The following is a 19,530-nucleotide window of genomic DNA, read 5'->3' as shown; positions in this document are numbered from 1 at the left end:
TGCCCATAGTAAGGAGTCACCAACCTTTGGCTGTCTCCTCAGATCTTCTGCCCTCTCACAAATCTACTTTGCTTTAAGTCCTCATCCTGCAGCTTTCTCCCTTTAATCTAGAGCCTTCCTCTGCTCCTCAATCTTAACCTCACTTAACAGGACCCTTTCCAGATTCCTGTTATTTCTCTTTGACTAGAAGGTCTTCTTGGGACTTTCTTTTTTGTCCCACTCCCTGATTTCTGGGACCTTCTCTTGTTCTTATGGGAAACCTGCTTTCTGCAGCTCCCTCTCCTATCCAGCTCCTTCTGACTCCTGGTTTCAACTGAACTGAAACTGCTTTTCTGTTTTTCTCTCTCTGTGGGTCCTTCTCTCTAGAATCCTGTTGCTAGGCAACAGCACATTTTTTCTCCCTTGTGTTTGTTTTAATTTCCCTTCAAGAGTCATAAAACTTCATTAAAAAGCAGACATCTTTTAAAGTGAAACCAAAACTCAAGTTCCCCTTAAGATAAAAGCAAAATACTGTGGATGCTGAAAATCTGAAATAAAAACAAAAATTGCAGAAAAACTCAGCAGGTCTGACAGCATCTGTGGAGAGGAAGACAGAGTCAATATTTTGAGTCTGTATGACTCTTCATCAGAACTCAAGTTTCCCCCTTTCTTAACAAACAAATACAGAAATATAAATTAAACTTAAATTTAAAGCTAAAATTTATTCCTAACACCCATAAATACAAATATAATTTACTTAAACTATCTCTAGTTCCTAACACCAACACAATTTAATCATTCCAACATGAGATATTCATACAGTAGAGGTTATGTAGGTGGAGAGTACTTTGCAGGAGCTGAATGCAGACTGAGGGAATGCTGAACTATCAGAGGTGCCATTCTTTGGATGAGGAATTAAGTAAACCCCGATCTTCCTGTTTCAGTTGATGTTAAAGGTTTTGTTGGAAGAAGGAAGAACAGGGAATTAGTTCTCCCAGTGTCCTGGTCAAAAATCCTCTCAACCATTGAAAACGTCCACAGTGCGTGCAATATTTTTATGCAAAGTGAGTTTTTTGTACATAATCATATATAGTTATTTATATAAAAACCCAACAGCTTGACGATTGTGTGGTAGAAGCCCAATCATGGCTTTTAAAAGGAAACTGGATAAGTAACCAAGGAGAAAACAAAATTGGGGAGAAGGCAGGGAAAGTGCGACAAGTTGAGTTACTCTTGCAGTGAGCCGGCACAGACATAATGGGCAGAATAGCCTCCTTCTGTGCTGTACCATTCTATGATTCTATAACAGGAAACCATAGGCCAGTTAGCTGAGCATCAGTTGCTGGAACTTATTATCAATAAAGTGTTAACAATGCACTTAGAAAAGCATAGCACATACAGACATATAAATTAGGAACAGGAGTAGGCCATTCGGGCCATCAAGCCTGCTCCACCATTCAATAAGATTATGGTTGATCTAATTGTGTCTTCAATTCCATATTCCGCCAAACCCTGATAACTTTCAACTCCCTCGTTAATCAAGAAGCTATCTACCTCTGCCTTAAAAATATTCATTGACCCTGCCTCCACCACTCTCTGGGAAGACAGTTCCAAAGATTCACAACCCTCTGAGAGGAAAAATGTCTTCTCATCTCCATCTTAAATGGGAGATCCCTTATTTTTAAACTGTGTACCCTATTTCTAATCTGTCCCTCAAGGGAAACATCCTTTCAGTATCCATTCTGTCAAGCCCTCTCAGGATCTTATCTGTTTCAATCAGATCACCTCTCATTTTTCTAAACTCCAATAGGTACAGCCCAGCCTGTCCAACCTTTCCTCGTAATATAACACTCCCATCTTAGGTTTCAGTCGAGTGAACTTTCTCTGAACTGCTTTGAATGCATTTCTTAAATAAGGAAACCAAAACTGTACACAGTATCCAGATATGGCCTCATTAATGCCCTGTACAACTGTGGCAAAACATCTCTAATTTTATATTCTATTCCCCTTGCAATAAACAAGATTTCATTTGTCTTCCTATTATGAACCTTGGCGAGACCCTGGGACACGGAGGGCGATCTAGTCAGGGACCAAAATCGTTTTGTTTAAATTAGATAAAGTTTGAGTCAAGATGTTTACTAAGTGAATAAAGCCACAAAATTCCACAAGTTTGGAACAAACAAAAGTAAGCTTTACTATACAAGTTCAGAAAGATAAAACAATCTACAATATCTATCTGATATCCTAAAATTCAGATAAGTATGAGATACATATGAATTAACAAGTGAACTGTGGTTAGATATACCACACCACACAATAGATGACAGATGTGACCAAAGCAGATTCCATAGATTTCTCAACAACCTACCCAGATGTTTGTCACATTGTGAACCAACCAATTTCACTGAAACTTTATCTTTCTCAAGAGGATTTCCAATCTCCACATTTGAAGATCTCGTCTTGGAATCCTCTGCAAAAGTTCCTCCTACTTGTACGGCTTCAACCACAACCCACCTTACAGGGTTTCAATCTCGCTGCTCACCTGAAAAGAGCATTTGGGCCCTTGGACAGTGAGGAGGGAGGAGGTAAAGTGCTTCACTTGCACTTCCCTCAATTTGGTCTACCAGAATGGTCTACTGCATTCGCTGCTCCCAATGCGGTCTCTTCTACATTGGAGAGACCAAACGCAGACTGGGTGACTGCTTTGTGGAACACCTTTGGTCTGTCCGCAAGCATGACCCAGACCTTCCTGTTGCTTGCCATTTCAATACACCACCCTGCTCTCATGCCCACATGTCCATCCTTGGCCTGCTGCAATGTTCCAGTGAAGCTCAAGCAAACTGGAGGAACAGCACCTCATCTCCTGATTAGGCACTTCACAGCCTTCCGGACTTAACATTGAGTTCAACAACTTAAGACCATGAACTCTCTCCTCCATCCTCAACCCTTTTTTCAAATATTTATTAATTTTTATATATACTTTTTCTCACCTATTTTTATTATTTTTAAAATTTATTTCCAATAATTGTTTTATCCCCATCTTTTAGCCTATTTCGATCTTTTTTCCCACACCGCCCCCACCCCCACTAGGTCCATCTATCACTTGCTCATCCTGCTTTCTACTCTTAATGTCACCATTAGCACCTCCTTTAGTCATCACCATCAACACCCCTTCGACCTTTTGTCTATGACATTTTTTGCAATCTTTCCTTTGCCTCCACCTATCACTGGCCTTCTATCCAGCTTCACTTGTTCCACCCCCTTAAACAGTGTATATTTCACCACGTTTCTAATTCTCTTTAGCTCTGAAGAAGAGTCATACAGATTCGAAACATTAACCCTGTCTTTCTCTCCACAGATGCTGTCAGACCTGCTGAGATTTTCCGGCATTTTTTGTTTTTATTTCAGATTTATAGCACCTGCAGCATTTTGCTTTTATTCAAACAGGAGAAACTTGGCGAGGGACTACAAACAGAATTTCTGTTTTTATTTCAGATTTCCAGCATCCGCAGTACTTTGCTTTTATCTAGGTGAGGGACGAATGACCTGACGTGTTGGGGCCATTGCTAATTTGCTATTTACCGCGTTCATGTGGAGGGGTCGAGTCAAATGGGCGGGACAGCCTTTTAAATGATTGACAGGCCGGTGGGCGGAGCGGATTTGCAATGATTGACAGGTAGATGGGCGGAGCGAATTTGAAATGATTGACAGGCAGATGGGCGGAGCGAATTTGAAATGATGAGCAGGCCGGTGGGCGGAGCGAATTTGAAATGATTGACAGGCCGGTGGTCCGGGTTTATTTATTGTGCCAATGACTGGAATGTGGCGCAGCCGCAGTGAGTGACTGATTTGCACCCGGACGCAGTTTGAAACTTCCTGTTTCATTTGAACTTTCAGGAGAAAGCTTTCGGCGGGCGGCGCCATGAGTTTGTGGTGTATGGGGAAGGTCGGCCGGCTATCGGTGAGTGTTGGTCTAGAGAACATTCCTTGCTCGTCCGCTTCATTGCCCTGGAGACAGACTCTGTTGCTTCTTCGGGTCTGTGAAAGTAATTGCGAAACCCGACAGCTCAGGTCGGCGCTAATGACGCTGAATGATCGATAAAAGCAAAAAACTGCGGATGCTGGAAATCCAAAATAAAAACAGAAATACCTGGAAAAATTCAGCAGGTCTGACAGCATCTGCGGAGAGGAACACAGTTAACGTTTGAGTCCGTATGACCCTTCAACAGAACTAAGTAAAAATAGAAAAGTGGTGAAATATAAGCTGGTTTAAGTGGGGGGAGGTGGGACAAGTAGAGCTGGATAGAGGGCCAGTGATAGGTGGAGATAACCAAAAGATGTCACAGACAAAAGGACTAAGAGATGTTGAAGGTGGTGATATTATCTAAGGAATGTGCTAATTAGGGGTAGAAAGCAGGACAAGCAAGGTACAGATAGCCCTGGTGGGGTGGGGTGAAGGGATCGAAATAGGCTAAAAGGTAGAGATAAAACAATGGATGGAAATACATTTAAAAATAATGGAAAAAGGTGGGAAAAGAGAAATATGTATAAATTATTGGAAAAAGGGGGATCAGAAAGGGGGGTGGGGATGGAGGAGAGAGTTCATGATCTAAAATTGTTGATCTCAATATTCAGTCCGGAAGGCTGTAAAGTGCCTAGTCGGAAGGTGAGGTGCTATTCCTCCAGTTTGCGTTGAGCTTCACTGGAACAATGCAGCAGGCCAAGGAATATGCTGAATGCCTCAAATTGAGAGTGTTTTATTCCTGATCATGTCAATCAGATTTTTCTCAGGTGATGCTTATGCTGGATAGGCCAGTATTTATTACTTGCCCTTATTTGTCCTTGAGGAGTTGGTGGTAAGCTGCCTTCTTGAACCACTGCAGTCCCATGTGGTGTAGGTACACCCACAGTGTACAAAAGATAGAGAGGGAGTTCCAGGATTTTGCCCCAACGACAGTGAAGGGACGGCTAACATGTTTCCAAGTCAGGATGGCGGGTGACTTGGAGGGGAACTTCCAGGTGGTGGTGTTCCTATCTATCTGCTGCCCTTGTTCTTTTAGACGGTAGCGGCTGTGGGTTTGCAATGTGCTTCGAAGGGGCCTTGGTGAAGAAGAGTTATATGGACTCGAAATGTTAACTCTGTCTTTCTCTCCACAGATGCTGTCAGACCTGCTGAATTTTTCCAGCAATTTTTGTTTTTGTTTCAGGTTTCCAGCATCTGCAGTATTTTGCTTTTGCCTTGGTGCATTCTTGCATTAAAACTTGTAGAAGGTACATACTGTTGCCACTGCTTTGGTGGTGGAGGGAGTGAATGTTTGTGGATGCCAATCAAGTGGGCTGCTTTGTCCTGAATGTTGTCAGTGGTCCACGACAGTTTCGGTAGGAGTAACCACCACACGGTCATTGTGAAGACAAATTCCCGCCTTCACATTGAGGATACCCTCCATCATGTTCTGTGGCACTTCCATTGTGCTAAATGGGATAGGTTTCAAACAAATGTAGCAACTCGACAAGGCATCCATGAGGCGTTGAGGCAGCAACAGAATTGTACTTGTACGCAATCTGTAATCTCATGGCCTGGCATATCCCCCACTCTACCAAGACCATCAAGCCAGGGGATCAACCCTGGTTCAATGAAGAGTGCAGAAGGGCATGTCAGGAACAGCACCAGGCATACCTAAAAATGAGATGTCAACCTGGTGAAACTATAACACAGGAATACTTGCGTGCCAAACAGCATAAGCAGCAAGTGATAGGATTAAGCAATCCCACAACCAATTAATTAGACCTAAGCTCTGCAGTCCTGCCACATCCAGTCGTGAATGGTGGTGGAAAATTAAACAACTCAGTGGAGGAGGAGGCTCCACAAATATCCCCATCCTCAATGGTGGAGGTGCCCAGCTCATCAATACAAAAGATAAGCGTTTGCTGAAGCATTTGCTACAATCTTTAGCCAGAGGTGCCGAGTGGATGATCCATCTCGGCCTCCTCCAGAAGTCCCCAGCATAACAGATGCCAGTCTTCAGCCAATTCGATTCACTCCACGTGATATCAAGAAATGGCTGAAGGTACTGGATACTGCAAAGGCTATGGGACCTGACAACATTCCGACAATAGTACTGAAGACTTGTGCTCCAGAACTTGCCGCACCCCTAGCCAAGCTGTTCCAGTACACCTACAACACTGGCATTTACCCGCCTATGGAAAATTCCCAGCTCTGTCCTGTACGCAAAAAGCAGGACAAATCTAACCCGGCCAATTACCACCCCATCAGTCTACTCTCAATCTTCAGTAAAGTAAAGGAAGGGGTCATCAACACTGCTATCAAGCGGCACCTGCTTAGCAATAAGCTGCTCACTGATGCCCAGTTTGGGTTCCGCCAGGGCCACTCAGCTCCTGACCTCATTACAGCTTCGGTTCAAACATGGACAAAAGAGCTGAATTCCCGAGGTGAGGTAAAAGTGACTGCCCTTGACGTCAAGGCAACATTTGGCCAAATGTAGCATCAAGGAGCCCTAGCTCTGATCCCTGGAGTCAATGGGAATTGGGGGGAAAACTCTCCACTGGTTGCAGTCATGCCTAGCACAAAGGAAGATGGTTGTTGTTGGAGGTCAGTGATCTCAGCTCCAGGACATCATTGCAGGAGTTTCTCCTAGGCCCAAACATCTTCAGCTGCATCTTCAATGACCTTCCTTCCATCGTAAGGTCAGAAGTGGGGATGGTTGCTGATGATTGCATAGTGTTCAGCACCATTCGTGACTCCTCAGATATTGAAGCAGTCCATGTCCAAATGCAGCAAGACCTGGACAATATCCAGGCTTGAGCTGACAAGTGGCAAGTGACATTCAAGCCTCGTAAGTGTGAGGCAATGACCAAATCCAACAAGACAGAATCCAACCATTGCCCCTTGATGTTCAACGGCATTACCATCATTGAATCACAATCAACTTTCTGGCGGTTACCATTGACCAGAAACTGAACTGGACTAGCCATATAAATACTGTGGCTACAAGAGCAGGTCAGGGGCTAGGAATCGTGCAACGAATAACTCACTTCCTCACTCCCCAAAGCCTGTCCACCATCTACAAGGCACAAGTCAGGAGTGTGATGGAATACTCCCCACTTGTCTGGATGGGTGCAGCTCCAACAACACTCAAGAAGCTTGACACCGTCCAGGACAAAGCAGCCCACTTGATTGGCGCCACATCTACAAACATTCACTCCCTCCACTACCGACACACATTAGCAGTAGTGTGTACCATCTACAAGATGCACTGCAGGAATTCACCCAGGCTTCTTAGACAGCACTTTCCAAACCTATGACCGCTACCATTCCTTCACTGTCGCTGGGTCAAAGTCCTAGAATTCCCTCCCTAATTGCACTGTGGGTGTACCTACAACACATGGACTGCAGCGGTTCAAGAAGGCAGCTCACCACCACCTTCTCAAGAGCAACTAGGGATGGGCAATAAATGCAGGCCCAGCCAGTGAAGCCCATAACCTGTGAATGAATAAAAGAACAGCTGCTTGAGTGGTGTTGGAGCTGCACTCATCCAGGCAAAGGGAGAGTATACTTGCCACTTGTCAGCCCAAGCCTGGATATTGTCCAGGTCTTGCTGCATTCGGACATGGACTGGTTCAGTATTTGAGGAGACACAAGTCGTGCTGAAAATGATGAAATGATCAGCGAACATCCCCATTTATGACCCTATAATGGAAGGAAGGTCATTTATAAAGCAACTGAAGATGGTTGAGCCCTAGGACACTACCTTGAGGAAGTCCTGCAGTGATGTCCTGGAGCTGAGATGACCACAACCATCTTCCTTTTTGCTAGGTATGACTCCAACCAGCAGAGAGATTTCCCGCTGATTTACATTGACTCCAGTTTTGCTAGTGTTCCTTGATACCAAATTCGGCCAAATGCTGCCTTGATATCAAGGGCTATCACTCTTGCCTCACCTCTAGAGTTCAGCTCTTTTGACCATGTTTGAACCAAGGCTGCAATGAGGTCAGGAACTGAGTGGCCCTGGCGGAACCCAAACTGAGTGTCAGTGAGCAGGTTATTGCTAAGCAAGTGCCGCTTGATAGCAGTGTTGATGACCCCTTCCATTACTTTGCTGATGATCGAGAGTAGACCGATGGAGCAGTAATTGGTATGATTAAAAAAAAACTGCGGATGCTGGAAATCCAAAACAAAAACAGAATTACCTGGAAAAGCTCAGCAGTCTGGCAGCATCGGCGGAGAAGAAAAGAGTTGACGTTTCGAGTCCTCATGATCCTTCAATTGGTATGGTTGGATTTGTCCTGCTTTTGGGGAACGGGACATACCTGGGCAATTTTTCACATTGCTGGATTGTTGCCAGTGTTGTAGCTGTACTGGAACAGCTTGGCTAGGGGCGCAGCAAGTTCTGGAGCACAGGTCTTCAGTAACATTGTCAGAATATTGTCAGGACCCATAGCCTTTGCTGTATCTAGTGCCTCAGCTGTTGATATCACGTGGAATGAGTCAAATTAGTTAAGGACTGGCATCTATGGTACTGGGGACCTCTGGAGGAGGCTGAGATGGATCATCCACTCGGCACTTCTGGCTGAAGATTGTGGCAAATGCTTCAGCCTTATCTTTTGCACTGATGTGCTGGGCTCCTCCATCATTGAGGATGGGGATATTTGTGGTGCCTCCTTCTCTAGTGAGTTGTTTAATTGTCCACCACCATTCACGACTGGATGTGGCAGGACTGCAGAGCTTAGATCCGATCCGTTGGTTGTGGAATTGCTTAGTTCTGTCTGTCATTTGTTGCTTATGCTGTTTGGCACTCAAGTAACTCTTTGTTGTAGCTTCACCAGGTTGACCCCTCATTTTTAGCTATTCCTGGTGCTGCTCCCGACATGCCCTCCTGCACTCTTCATTGAACCAGGGTTGATCCCCTGGCTTGGTGGTAATGGTAGAGTGGGGAATATGCCAAGCCATGAGGTTACAGATTATGTTAGAGTACAATTCTGCTGCTGCTGATGGCCCATGACTCATGGATGCCCAGTCTTGAGTTGCTAGATTTGTTTGAAATCTATCCCATTTAGTGTGGTGGTAGTACCACATAACACAATGGAGGGTATTCTCAATGTGAACACGGGACTTCATCTCTACAATGACTGTGCGGTGATCACTCCTACCGATATTGTCATGGACAGACGTATTTGCGGCAGGCAGGTTGGTGAGAATGAGGTCAAGTATGTTTTTCCCTCTTGTTGGCTCCCTCCATGGCTGCAGACCCAGGCTAGCAGCTATGTCCTTTAGGATTCGGCCAGCTCAGTCAGTAGCGGTGCTACTGAGCCACTCTTGGTGATGGACATTAAAGTACCCCACCCAGAACTTTGCATTGAAAAGTGCTGGGAGTTAGCTACAGGAAAAACATTGTAATCTTTTTCTAATTAGCGTGCTGTCTTTGGACATATGTGGTATAGTCCCCCATGTCGTTAATGTAGTCAAACATGTTTTGGGTATTTTGGAGCTGCATTGTGAAATCCTGCAGCATCTCTATAACCTTTGCGTCATCAGATAGGAAAACAGGCAGGTGGATGGTCGAACTCTGCTTTGGTTGGCCCAGTCATATGACAAAATTAGACAAGTTCTACTAATCCTCAGTAACCATTGCAGAATCTTGGCTTATTGTGGACATCCGTCTTTGCGATTTGCTGTTCTGCCAGTGGGATTGGTTGATGACATTGACATAACCAGAATTTCATATCATCTGAGTTTGACTAATTGTGATTTCACTGTATTTCACATTCTAGCTTCCTGTTTGAAGCTGTGATGTGAATGATCTTGTTTGTTATGAGCCCTTTAGAGAATTATATCTGAACATTTTTAAAAAAAAAACTTCCAGTTGATAGTTGAAAGGATGACGCAACAATATTTTGTGTTTTAAGGCTTTTATTGTAACGACCAGACTAAAAGAACCTAAACACTTTTTTGTAGGCAAGTATTTTAACTACAGAACTTTTCTCTTTTACTTATAACACAACTGTAAAACCCCATTTCACACGTATACTTCAAACTGTCCTTTAGATAGTCATTCAATTTTCCTGGACTCAGTCCAAAGTGGTTCTCAGCTCCCGGAGGTTTACTTCTGTTCTTTTCCTTTTCCAGCCTGATAACATTTAGCTCCAGAACTGTCTTTCAAAGTGAGGGCTTTTCTTTGTGGTTCCCCTTCTGACGCAAGCTAGGCGAATTCTCCTGCCATGAAGTCCTCAAGCTTTGGTCTTCTCAGTCCGATTGAGAGCTCCCACCTGCATTCCTACCCGGTGAAGCATAGAGAATCTCGGACTCTAGCTGCTCTCTCTCTCTCGCTCTCTCTCCCCCGCCCGGATCCTGGCAGACTGCCTATGTCCATGAATTTTCATGGATGTCTTGGAAACCCTTCCCAGCTCCATGGCAACGTGAAGTATGTGGGCCTTGTATTCAGGTATTCAGATAGAACTGCTGATTAGTTATCCTTGAGGTGGGGTGGTGGGGTGGTGGTTGGGGGGGGTGGGGGGGGGGGGGGGGGGGGGGTGGGGGGGCGCTGGGTGTGGGCGTTGGGGGGGGGGGGGGGGGGGGGGGGGGGGGGGGGGGGGGGGGGGGGGGGGATTTCCTTAGCCATACGATGTAGGAGATTCAGGAGGACGTGAGTCAGGATTTTCCCAATGTACCTCGATCTTAATTTCATAAAAATTAGGAGCAGAAGTACACCAGGGCATAGATTTAAGGTAAAACAAAAACAGAATTACCTGGAAAAACTCAGCAGGTCTGGCAGCATCGGCGGAGAAGAAAAGAGTTGACAGAACACAAGTTCTGTCGAAGGGTCATGAGCACTCGAAACGTCAACTCTTTTCTTCTCCACCGATGCTGCCAGACCTGCTGAGTTTTTCCAGGTAATTCTGTTTTTGTTTTGGATTTCCAGCATCCGCAGTTTTTTTGTTTTTATCTCATAGATTTAAGGTGATTGGTAGAAGGATTAGAGGGGACATAAGGAAAAACTTTTTCACCCAGAGGGTGGTGGGCATCTGGAATTCACTGCCTAAGTTGGTGGTTGAGACTGAAACACTCGACTCATTTAAAAGGCAGCTGGATCTGCATCTGAAGTGCTGCAACTTGCTAGTAGCCTTGCAAGTTGCAGCACTTCAGATGCAGATCCAGCTGCCTTTTAAATGAGTCGAGTGTTTCAGTCTCAACCACCAACTTAGGCAGTAAGCTTACCCACTGTATATCTTTTTTCAACTTGGTACCATCCTTAACTTCCTTGGTTAGCCATGGATGGTGCATCTTCTGGTAGTCTTTTTTTCCTCAGTGGAATATATCTTGAAGAGTTATCACAGAATCACAGTGCAGAAGAGGCCCTTCGGCCCATCAAGTCTGCACCGACATGAGAAATACCTGACCTACCTACCTAATCCCATTTACAAGTACTTGGCCCATAGCCTTGAAATATCTCCTTAAATGTCTGCCGCTGTTTCTCTACTTTCTTATCTTTTAACCAATTTCCCATTCCACTTTAGCTAACACTGTCTTTGTACCCTTGGAATTGCCTTTAAGTTTAAGAAACTAGTTTCAGACCCAAATTTCTCAGACTGAATATGAAATTTTATCATGTTATGATCACTCTTACCTAGAGGATCCTTTACTATGAGGTCATTAATTAATCCTGTCACATTACACATTACCGGGTCTGAAATAGCCTGTTCCCGGTTGGTTTCAGAGCATTTTGTTCTAAGAAACTGTCCTGAATTCATTTTATGAACTCATCCTCCAGGCTGTCTTTGCCAATCTGATTTGTCCAATCTATATTAAGATTAAAATCTCCCACATCCACGGAGGACTATACACCACTGCCACCAGCGACTTCTTTCTTTCTTCTATTTCTTATCTTCAAGCAAACTGATTCTACTTTTTGATCCTCCAAACCCAGATAATTTCTCACCACAGTACATTTTTCATCCTTTATTAACAGAGCTACTTCACTTACATTTCCTTTGTTCCTGTCTTTCCGAAATATCAAATACCCTCGAATATTCAGGTCCTAGCCGTGGTCACATTGCAGCCATGTCTTTGTAAAGGCAATAATTTCATATTCATTTACTTCTATTTGTGTTATCATTCATCTGTCATTGTCATCACGAATGCTGTGTGTATTCAGATACATCGTCTTAAATTCTGGCTTTTCACATTATTCCCTAATCTGGCTTTATTTGCTGGTGCACTCGTATGTTTGTACCCACTGTTCCTGTCATACTCTGGTTATTGTTACCTGCATTGCTACCCAGTGCTATTGCTTTGTTCTTTTTAACTTTGCAAACCTCCCCTCATGTGAACCCCACCACCCACTATTTAGTTTAACACTCTCCCTAGAGTCTTAGTTATATGATTTGCCAGTACACTGTTCCTAGTTTGGTTCAGGTGAAGGCCATCCCAGTGGTACAACTTCTTCTTTTCTCAGTACAGGTGCCTGTGCCCCATGAAATGAAACCAATTTCTCCCACACCAATATTTTGAGACATTCATTCAACTCTCTGATCTTAGATATCCTGTGTCAATTTGCTTGTGGCTCAGATAGTAATCCAGAGATTATTAACTTTGTGGTTCTGCTTTTTAATTTAGTTCCTACTTCCTCAGCAAAACCATTTATTTCCAAGTTCCACCAATGTCGCCGTTACCCACGTGGACCACAACAATTGGATCCTTCTCCTCTGACTCCCAAGTTCCTCTCCAACTCTGTTGAGATATCCTTAACCCTGGCAGACAACATAGCCTTCTGGACTTGTGCTCTTGGCCGCAGAGAACGTTGTCCGTCCCCCTAACAATACTGTCCCCATTACAATTACAGTTTCGTAATTGTGGGATCTACTCGAAAGAATTTTAATTTTCTGAGGTAGAGTGTGAGCCTTAGTCACTGCATCTGTACTTTGTTCCCTCCAGTTCAACTTATCATCTATTTAGATACTTGCAGTTAGTAGCTATTTGAATTTCCACATCATGAATAATTATGGGAAAAATATATTAAACTGGCTTTTTCCTAAAGTCTATAACGAGTTCTTTAGTCTTGTTTTCATTCAGTTTAAGAGAATTGCTATTGTACCATTTGATCAACTTCTGTATGGAGTTGCTATAGTTTCCTTTGTTATTCCTGAAGAGACCCACACGTACCACATCATCAGCATACTTCAGGATCGTTATGTCGTTGTGCCCTGATTGACCATCATTTGTGTAGAGGATGAAAAGTAAAGGTGACAGCACACAGGAATCCAGCATTCATTAACATGGGCTCCAAGTAAATCCTGAAAACTTACACTCGTTGGGTCCTGTTGCAAAGGGAATCACTGATCCAAAATAGGATTGACGTCAAGATTTTTCAATTGCTCAATAAGCTTGAATGGCTGCATAGTATTCAAATCTGACGATAAATCAACCAAGGTAGCGCGAGCACAGTTGCTTAATCAATCCCTGTACTGTTGGATCAAAGTCAGGACAGTATTGTCCACTGATGAGGTTAAAAGGCAATTTGTGACTGATCAACATGTGGAACAAGATCTAAAAGACACTTTGACTCATTGCGTTTGAAACACTTCTCAGTTCTGATGAACAGTCATACGGACTCGAAACGTCAACTGTGTTCCTCTGCAGATGCTGTCAGACCTGCTGAGTTTTTCCAGCTATTCTTGTTTTTGATCGAAACACTTCATGACTATTGATGTAGACGCAACTGGTTGGTAACCATTCAGCTCAACAGGCCATAACTTCTTAGCAACATCCTGGTGGTTATTGTTTAGCAAAAAACTAAACTGGACTAGTCATATAAATACTGTGACTACAAGAATAGGTCAGAGGCTAGGAATCCTGTGGTGAGTAACTCACCTCCTGACTCCCCAAAGCCTGTCCACCATCTTCAAGGCACAAATTAGGAGTGTGATGGAATACTCCCCACTTGCCTGGATGAGTGCGGCTCCCACAACACTCAAGAAGCTTGACACTGTCCGGGACAAAGCAGCCCGCTTCGTTGGCAATATATCCACAAACATTCACTCCCTCCACCACCAATGCTCAGTGGCAGCAGTGTGTACCATCTACAAGATGCACTGCAAGAACTCTCTAAAGCTCCTTAGACAGCACCTTCCAGACCCACGACCACTACCACCTAAAAGGACAAAGGCAGCAGATACATGGCAACACCACCACCTGGAAGTTCCCCTCCAAGCCACTCACCACCCTGACTTGGAAATATTCGCTGTTCACTCTCCCTGGGTCAAAATCCTGGAGCTCCCTCCCTAACAGCACTGTGGGTGTACCTACAGCACAGGGACTGCAGTGGTTCAAGAAGGCAGCTCACCACCACCTTCCGAAGGGCAATTAGGGATAGGCAATAAATGCTGGCCCAGCCAGCGAAGCCCACGTCCCACAAATGAATTAAAAAAAAAACCCAGAATGATGATGGCTGATTTCCAATAGCAAGCATGTCAAACAATTTCTGAAACACCAGAAAGGAACTGTATCATACTGTATCACACACTTTCAAATTTACTTTATGGTAGATTTCCTTATTAGTTGGTTAGGATATTGGGCTGTGGCGTGGAGGCGGTTGGAGCTGAAGCAACACCAGGTACAGTGTTGCTCAATATATTCCATGCTTTGTTCATGCAGAGTTCGATCACTGGGTACTTAATTCTGAAGTAGCGATGCCGTGCCAGTGTTGGCAGTTATTTCTGTCGCAGGCTAATGTTTAAGCACAATTAGTTAGTAAGCTAGGTCCCTGACTGGATAGACTTGGCCAGTTTGTACTGAACATTGTAGCCAGCTCTAGTGTCAACCTTGCCTTTTGGCTCATTCTGTGACTTTTTTTTGTGCTAATGCAGGTGAGGTGAGTTACTCATTGCAGGATTCCTAGCATCTGACCTGCTGTTGTAGCCACAGTATTTATATGGCTAGTCCAGTTCAGTTTCTGGTTAATGGTGTCCCCAGGATGTTGATTGTGGGGGATTCCATGATGGTAATGCCATTGAACGTCGAGGAGCCGTGGAGATGATCATTGCCTGGCATTTGTATGGCATGAATGTTATTTGCCACTTGTCAGCCCAAGCCTGGATTTTGTCCAGATCTTGCTGCATTTGGACATGGACTACTTCAGTATCTGAGGAGTCACGAATGGTGCTGAACATTGTGCAATCATCAGCGACCATCTCCACTTCTGCTCATACTTTGGGCCACAGTAAATCCATCTGATGAAACTGTCAACAATACTGAAGATAAGTAGTGAAGCTGTACTTATTTAATCTAAGAACAATTATAGTCAGGTTCCTTTTCTAAATTATAGGCCAGGGAGTCCTATTTCAGAGATTAGCTTTTTCTGCAATTTTCTTCTGTCATTCCCAATTCGATGTCTCAAATTTGTATAAATTGAGTATTTGTTTTAAAACTGTACTCATTGAAATGTCATTGTGAAATTGGTTCTGTTCACATTCTAGTCTTTCATTGTGTTAACATCGAGAATGACAAGAATGAGATCTGCTTGCAAACTGGAGTACAGCGCAAAATCTGGGAAACCTGAGCAACCTATTGGACGGTATCCTGTCCCATATAAAAAGGATCTGCCATATGACATTGTTGAACTGATGGAGGAGGTAGAAACTAAGGTAGGCATTTTTACTGCCTAAGTGTTGTGCTGTCCTTTACTGATGCAGTGTAAAATATCTGACATTTATTTTGGATTAAACTTATGTTGGTAGTCTTATTCGCCACCTGTAGTTAAATAATTTATTTTAACACCTTGCTGAGAAGACTGCATTGTGAAATTTTATACTTAAAAGTTCCAATCTCAAATGACAATATGCAAGTGCAAATATACCAAGAACTTGTTAGACTGTATAAAGTGACTGCTGTCTTGTGCGTTCTGTTGTGCATTGTTGCTATTTATAGAAGTTACAATATTGAAACAGGCCATTTAGTCCAACTACCTATGTTTCTGTTTAACCTCCATACGAGCAAATGGTTTTAATCACAATAACCTGCCCTGTTACTATATCCCTTCATTGCCAAATCCTTCATCTGCCTATTGAATCTAATCTTGAATGTTAAGTTTTTCTGTCAGCCAATAAACCTGGAAGTGAATTCCAGTTTCTTAACTCTGAAGAGGTTTCTCCTGCCCTCTGTTCTAAACCGCTTGCATTTGCTCTTGTCTCTATGGACCCTTGTTCTACACCCTCAAATCTAGTCCTGGCGCCTCATCAACTCCCATACAGACAGGCTATCTAATAACTCCTCATCAATTTCGAGTCCTTCTAGTGTATTAATTGCTTCCTCTTTTACCATGGCCAGGGAGGCATCATCTTCCTTAGTGAAGACAGATGCAATTCATTTAATACCTCACCTGCCTCCATACGTAAATCAACTTTTTGGTCCTCCTCCTCTTACCATCCTTGTACTATCGATATGCCCATAGAAGACTTTGGGATTCCCTTTTATGTTAGCTACCAGTTTCTTTTCACACTCCATCTTTGTGTCTCTTAATTTTTTTATTCATTCACGGGATGTGGGCTTCGCAGGCTGGGCCAGCATTTATTGCCCATCCCTAGATGCCCTTGAGAAAGTGGTATTGAGCTGCCTTCTTGAACCGCTGCAGCCCATGTGGTGTAGGTACACCCACAGTGCTGTTAGCAAGGGAGTTCCAGGATTTTGACGTAGCGACAGTGAAGGAACAGCGATATATTTCCAAGTCATTGAGTGACTTGGAGGGAAACTTCTAGGTGGTGGTGTTCCCATCTATCTGCTGCCCTTGTCCTTCTAGATGGTAGCGGTTGTGGGTTTGGAAGGAGCCTTGATCAGTTCCTGCAGTGCATCTTGTAGATGGTAGACTCTGCTGCCACTGTGCGTTGGTGTTGGAGGGGATGAATATTTGTGGATGTGGTGCCAATCAAGTGGGCTGCTTTGTCCTGGATGGTGTCAAGCTTCTTGAGTGTTGTTGGAGCTGCACTGATCCAGGCTAGTGGAGAGTGTTCCATCACACTCCTGACTTGTGCCTTGTAGATGGTGGACAGGCCATCCTTATTTGTTTTTTCATTTCCCCTCTGAACCTTCTGTATTCAGCCTGGTTCCCCATTCTATTGTTGATCTGACATCTGTTTTAACCACACTTTTTTTTCTTTCTCATCTTAATCTCTATCTCTCTTTTGTCAACTGGGGGCTCTGGATTTGTTTGCCCTAACATGCCCTTCGTAGGAATTTATATTAACATGCATAGATAGTTAACTGACAGGAAGCAGGGAGGGGGGATAAAATATTTTCAAGTTATCAAATTGGAACTAGTGGAGTGCTATCAGGATTACTGCTGGGAACTCAACTATTTACAATCTTTAAGTCATTCATAAACAAAAAGACTAATGTATATAAATTTGCAGACGGGACAAAGCTTAATGGAAATGTAAGCGGTGAGGTGGATACGGGTTGCAAAGAGATATAGTGGGTTATGAGTGGGTAACAAGGTGGAAGATGGAGCACTATGTGAGGAGGAGCGAGATCATTCATTTGGTAAGAACAGAAAAGCAGAATGTCTTTTAAAAAAGCATAAAACTTGTATTCAAGAAAGGATGAAGACAGAAAATACAGGTCAGTTAGCTTAACATCTATTGTAGGGAAATTGCTGGAATATATTAAGGAGGGTATAGTAGAGCACTTTGAAAATCTCAAAGCAGTCAGACAAAATCAACATTGTTTTGTGAAAGGGGAATCATTTTTGATTGATTTATTGTAGTTATTTTGAGGAGGTAACAAGCAATGTGGGTAAAGGGGAACATGTCGATGTGCTGTATTTAAATTTCCAGAAGCCATTTGACAAATGCCACATCAAAGGTTATGATGCAAAATAAGAGCTCATGGTATAATGGGCAACATTTTAGCATAGTAGAAAGTTGATTAGCTGACAGGAAACAGAGAAGGCATAAATGGGTCATTTTCGGGTTGGAAAGATGTGATGAGTGGATTAGCACATGGATCAGTGCTGGGACCTCAACAATTTACAATTTATTTCAATGACTTGGATGAATGGACTGAATGTCTGTTTGCTAAATTTGCTGATGGCATAAAGATATGTAGGAAAATAAGATGTGAAGAGGACATAAGGAGTCTGCAAAGGGAAATAAGTTAAGTCAGTGGGCAAGAAATAGGCAGATGGAGTATAATGTGGGAAAATGTGAACTTATCCACTTGGGCAGGAAGAATAGAAAAGCAGCATTTTATTTAAATGGAGACAGATTGCAGAACTGAGGTACAGAGGGACCCGGGTGTCCTGCTACATGAATCACAAAAAGTTGGTATGCAGGCTCATTCTGAGTGATTAGGAAGGCAAATGAACATTGTTGTTTATTGCAAGAGGAATGGAATATAAAAGTGTGGAAGTTTTGCTACAGTTGTACAGGGTGTTGGTGAGACCATATCTGGAGTACTATGTATCCTGTACAATTTTGGCTGTCTCATTTAAGAAAGGATATAAATGTGTTAGAAGCAATTTAGAGAAGGTTCACTCGACTAATACCTGGGATTGGGGAGGTGGAGTTATCTTGTGAGGAAAGATTAGACAGGCTGGGTCTGTATCCATTGGAGCTCAGAAGAATGAGAGGTGATTGAATTGAAACTTTTCAGATCCTGAGGGACTTCACTGGTTTGATGCTGACAGGACGATTTCCCCTGGGGAGAGACGAGAGCCATGGGACATTAGAGATCTCCCATTTAAGCCTGAGGTGAGAAGAATCTTTTTCTTTCAGGGTTGTGAATCTTTGGAACCCTTCCCCAGAGAGTGGTGGAGGCAGGGTCATTGAATACTTTTAAGACAAAGGTAGATAGATTTTTGACTAACAAGGGAGATAAAGGTTATCAGAGGTAGGTGGAATGTGGGCTTACATACATACATACATATGAATTATGAGTAGGAGTAGGCCATTTGGTCCCTTGAGTCTGCTCCGCCGTTCAATAAGATCATGGCTGATCGGATTGTGGCCTCAACTCCACATGTCCATCTAGCCCTGGTAACCTTTGACTTCGTTATTAGTCAAGAATCTATCTACCTCTGCCTTAAAATTATTCAAAGACCTGCCTCCACTGTGCTCCAGGGATGAAGTCCAAAGATTCTCGTCTCTCCCACAAGGGAAACATCCTTTCAGCAACCATCCTGACAAGTCCTCTCAGGATCTTATATGTTTCAATAAGTTTACCTCCCAATCTTCTTAACTCCAATTGATACAGGCCTAGCTTGTCCAACCTTTTCTGATAAGGTAACACCCCATCCTAGGTATCAGTTGAACCTTCTCTGAACTGCTTCTAATGCATTTTGTTATGGCACAGCAGATGGTAAATGCCGAGGTGCTCAAATCCCAGAGAGAAGCTTGAAGCATCTGCCAGAACTGTTTTACAATTTGTATTTTATTTCGAGGTGCATGCCTTGAATTCAATAGTAATAAGTCCACTGGGTCTTAGAGGGTTTTCACAAAACTAAATTAAACATTTATTAACAGAAGAAAAGATTTTAAGCATGTACA

General features: G+C 43.3%; 1 protein-coding gene across 1 annotated transcript in view; it reads left to right on the top strand.

Moving 5' to 3' along the window:
- The first annotated feature begins 3,857 nt into the window (after positions 1-3,857).
- Positions 3,858-19,530, top strand: part of si:ch211-175m2.5 (uncharacterized protein LOC568697 homolog) — a 35,265-nt gene continuing 19,592 nt past the window's right edge. The window contains exons 1-2 of the mRNA XM_041201176.1: positions 3,858-3,940; positions 15,469-15,636. Coding sequence (XP_041057110.1) covers positions 3,902-3,940; positions 15,469-15,636 — 207 coding nt within the window. The 5' untranslated portion in view covers positions 3,858-3,901. The remainder of the gene's footprint in view (positions 3,941-15,468; positions 15,637-19,530) is intronic.

The sequence above is a fragment of the Carcharodon carcharias genome, chromosome 1 (genome assembly GCF_017639515.1).
Source record: "Carcharodon carcharias isolate sCarCar2 chromosome 1, sCarCar2.pri, whole genome shotgun sequence".
NCBI classification, from domain to species: domain Eukaryota; kingdom Metazoa; phylum Chordata; class Chondrichthyes; order Lamniformes; family Lamnidae; genus Carcharodon; species Carcharodon carcharias.
Note: the sequence above shows the minus strand (reverse complement) of the source record. Positions and strands in the feature narration are given on the sequence as shown.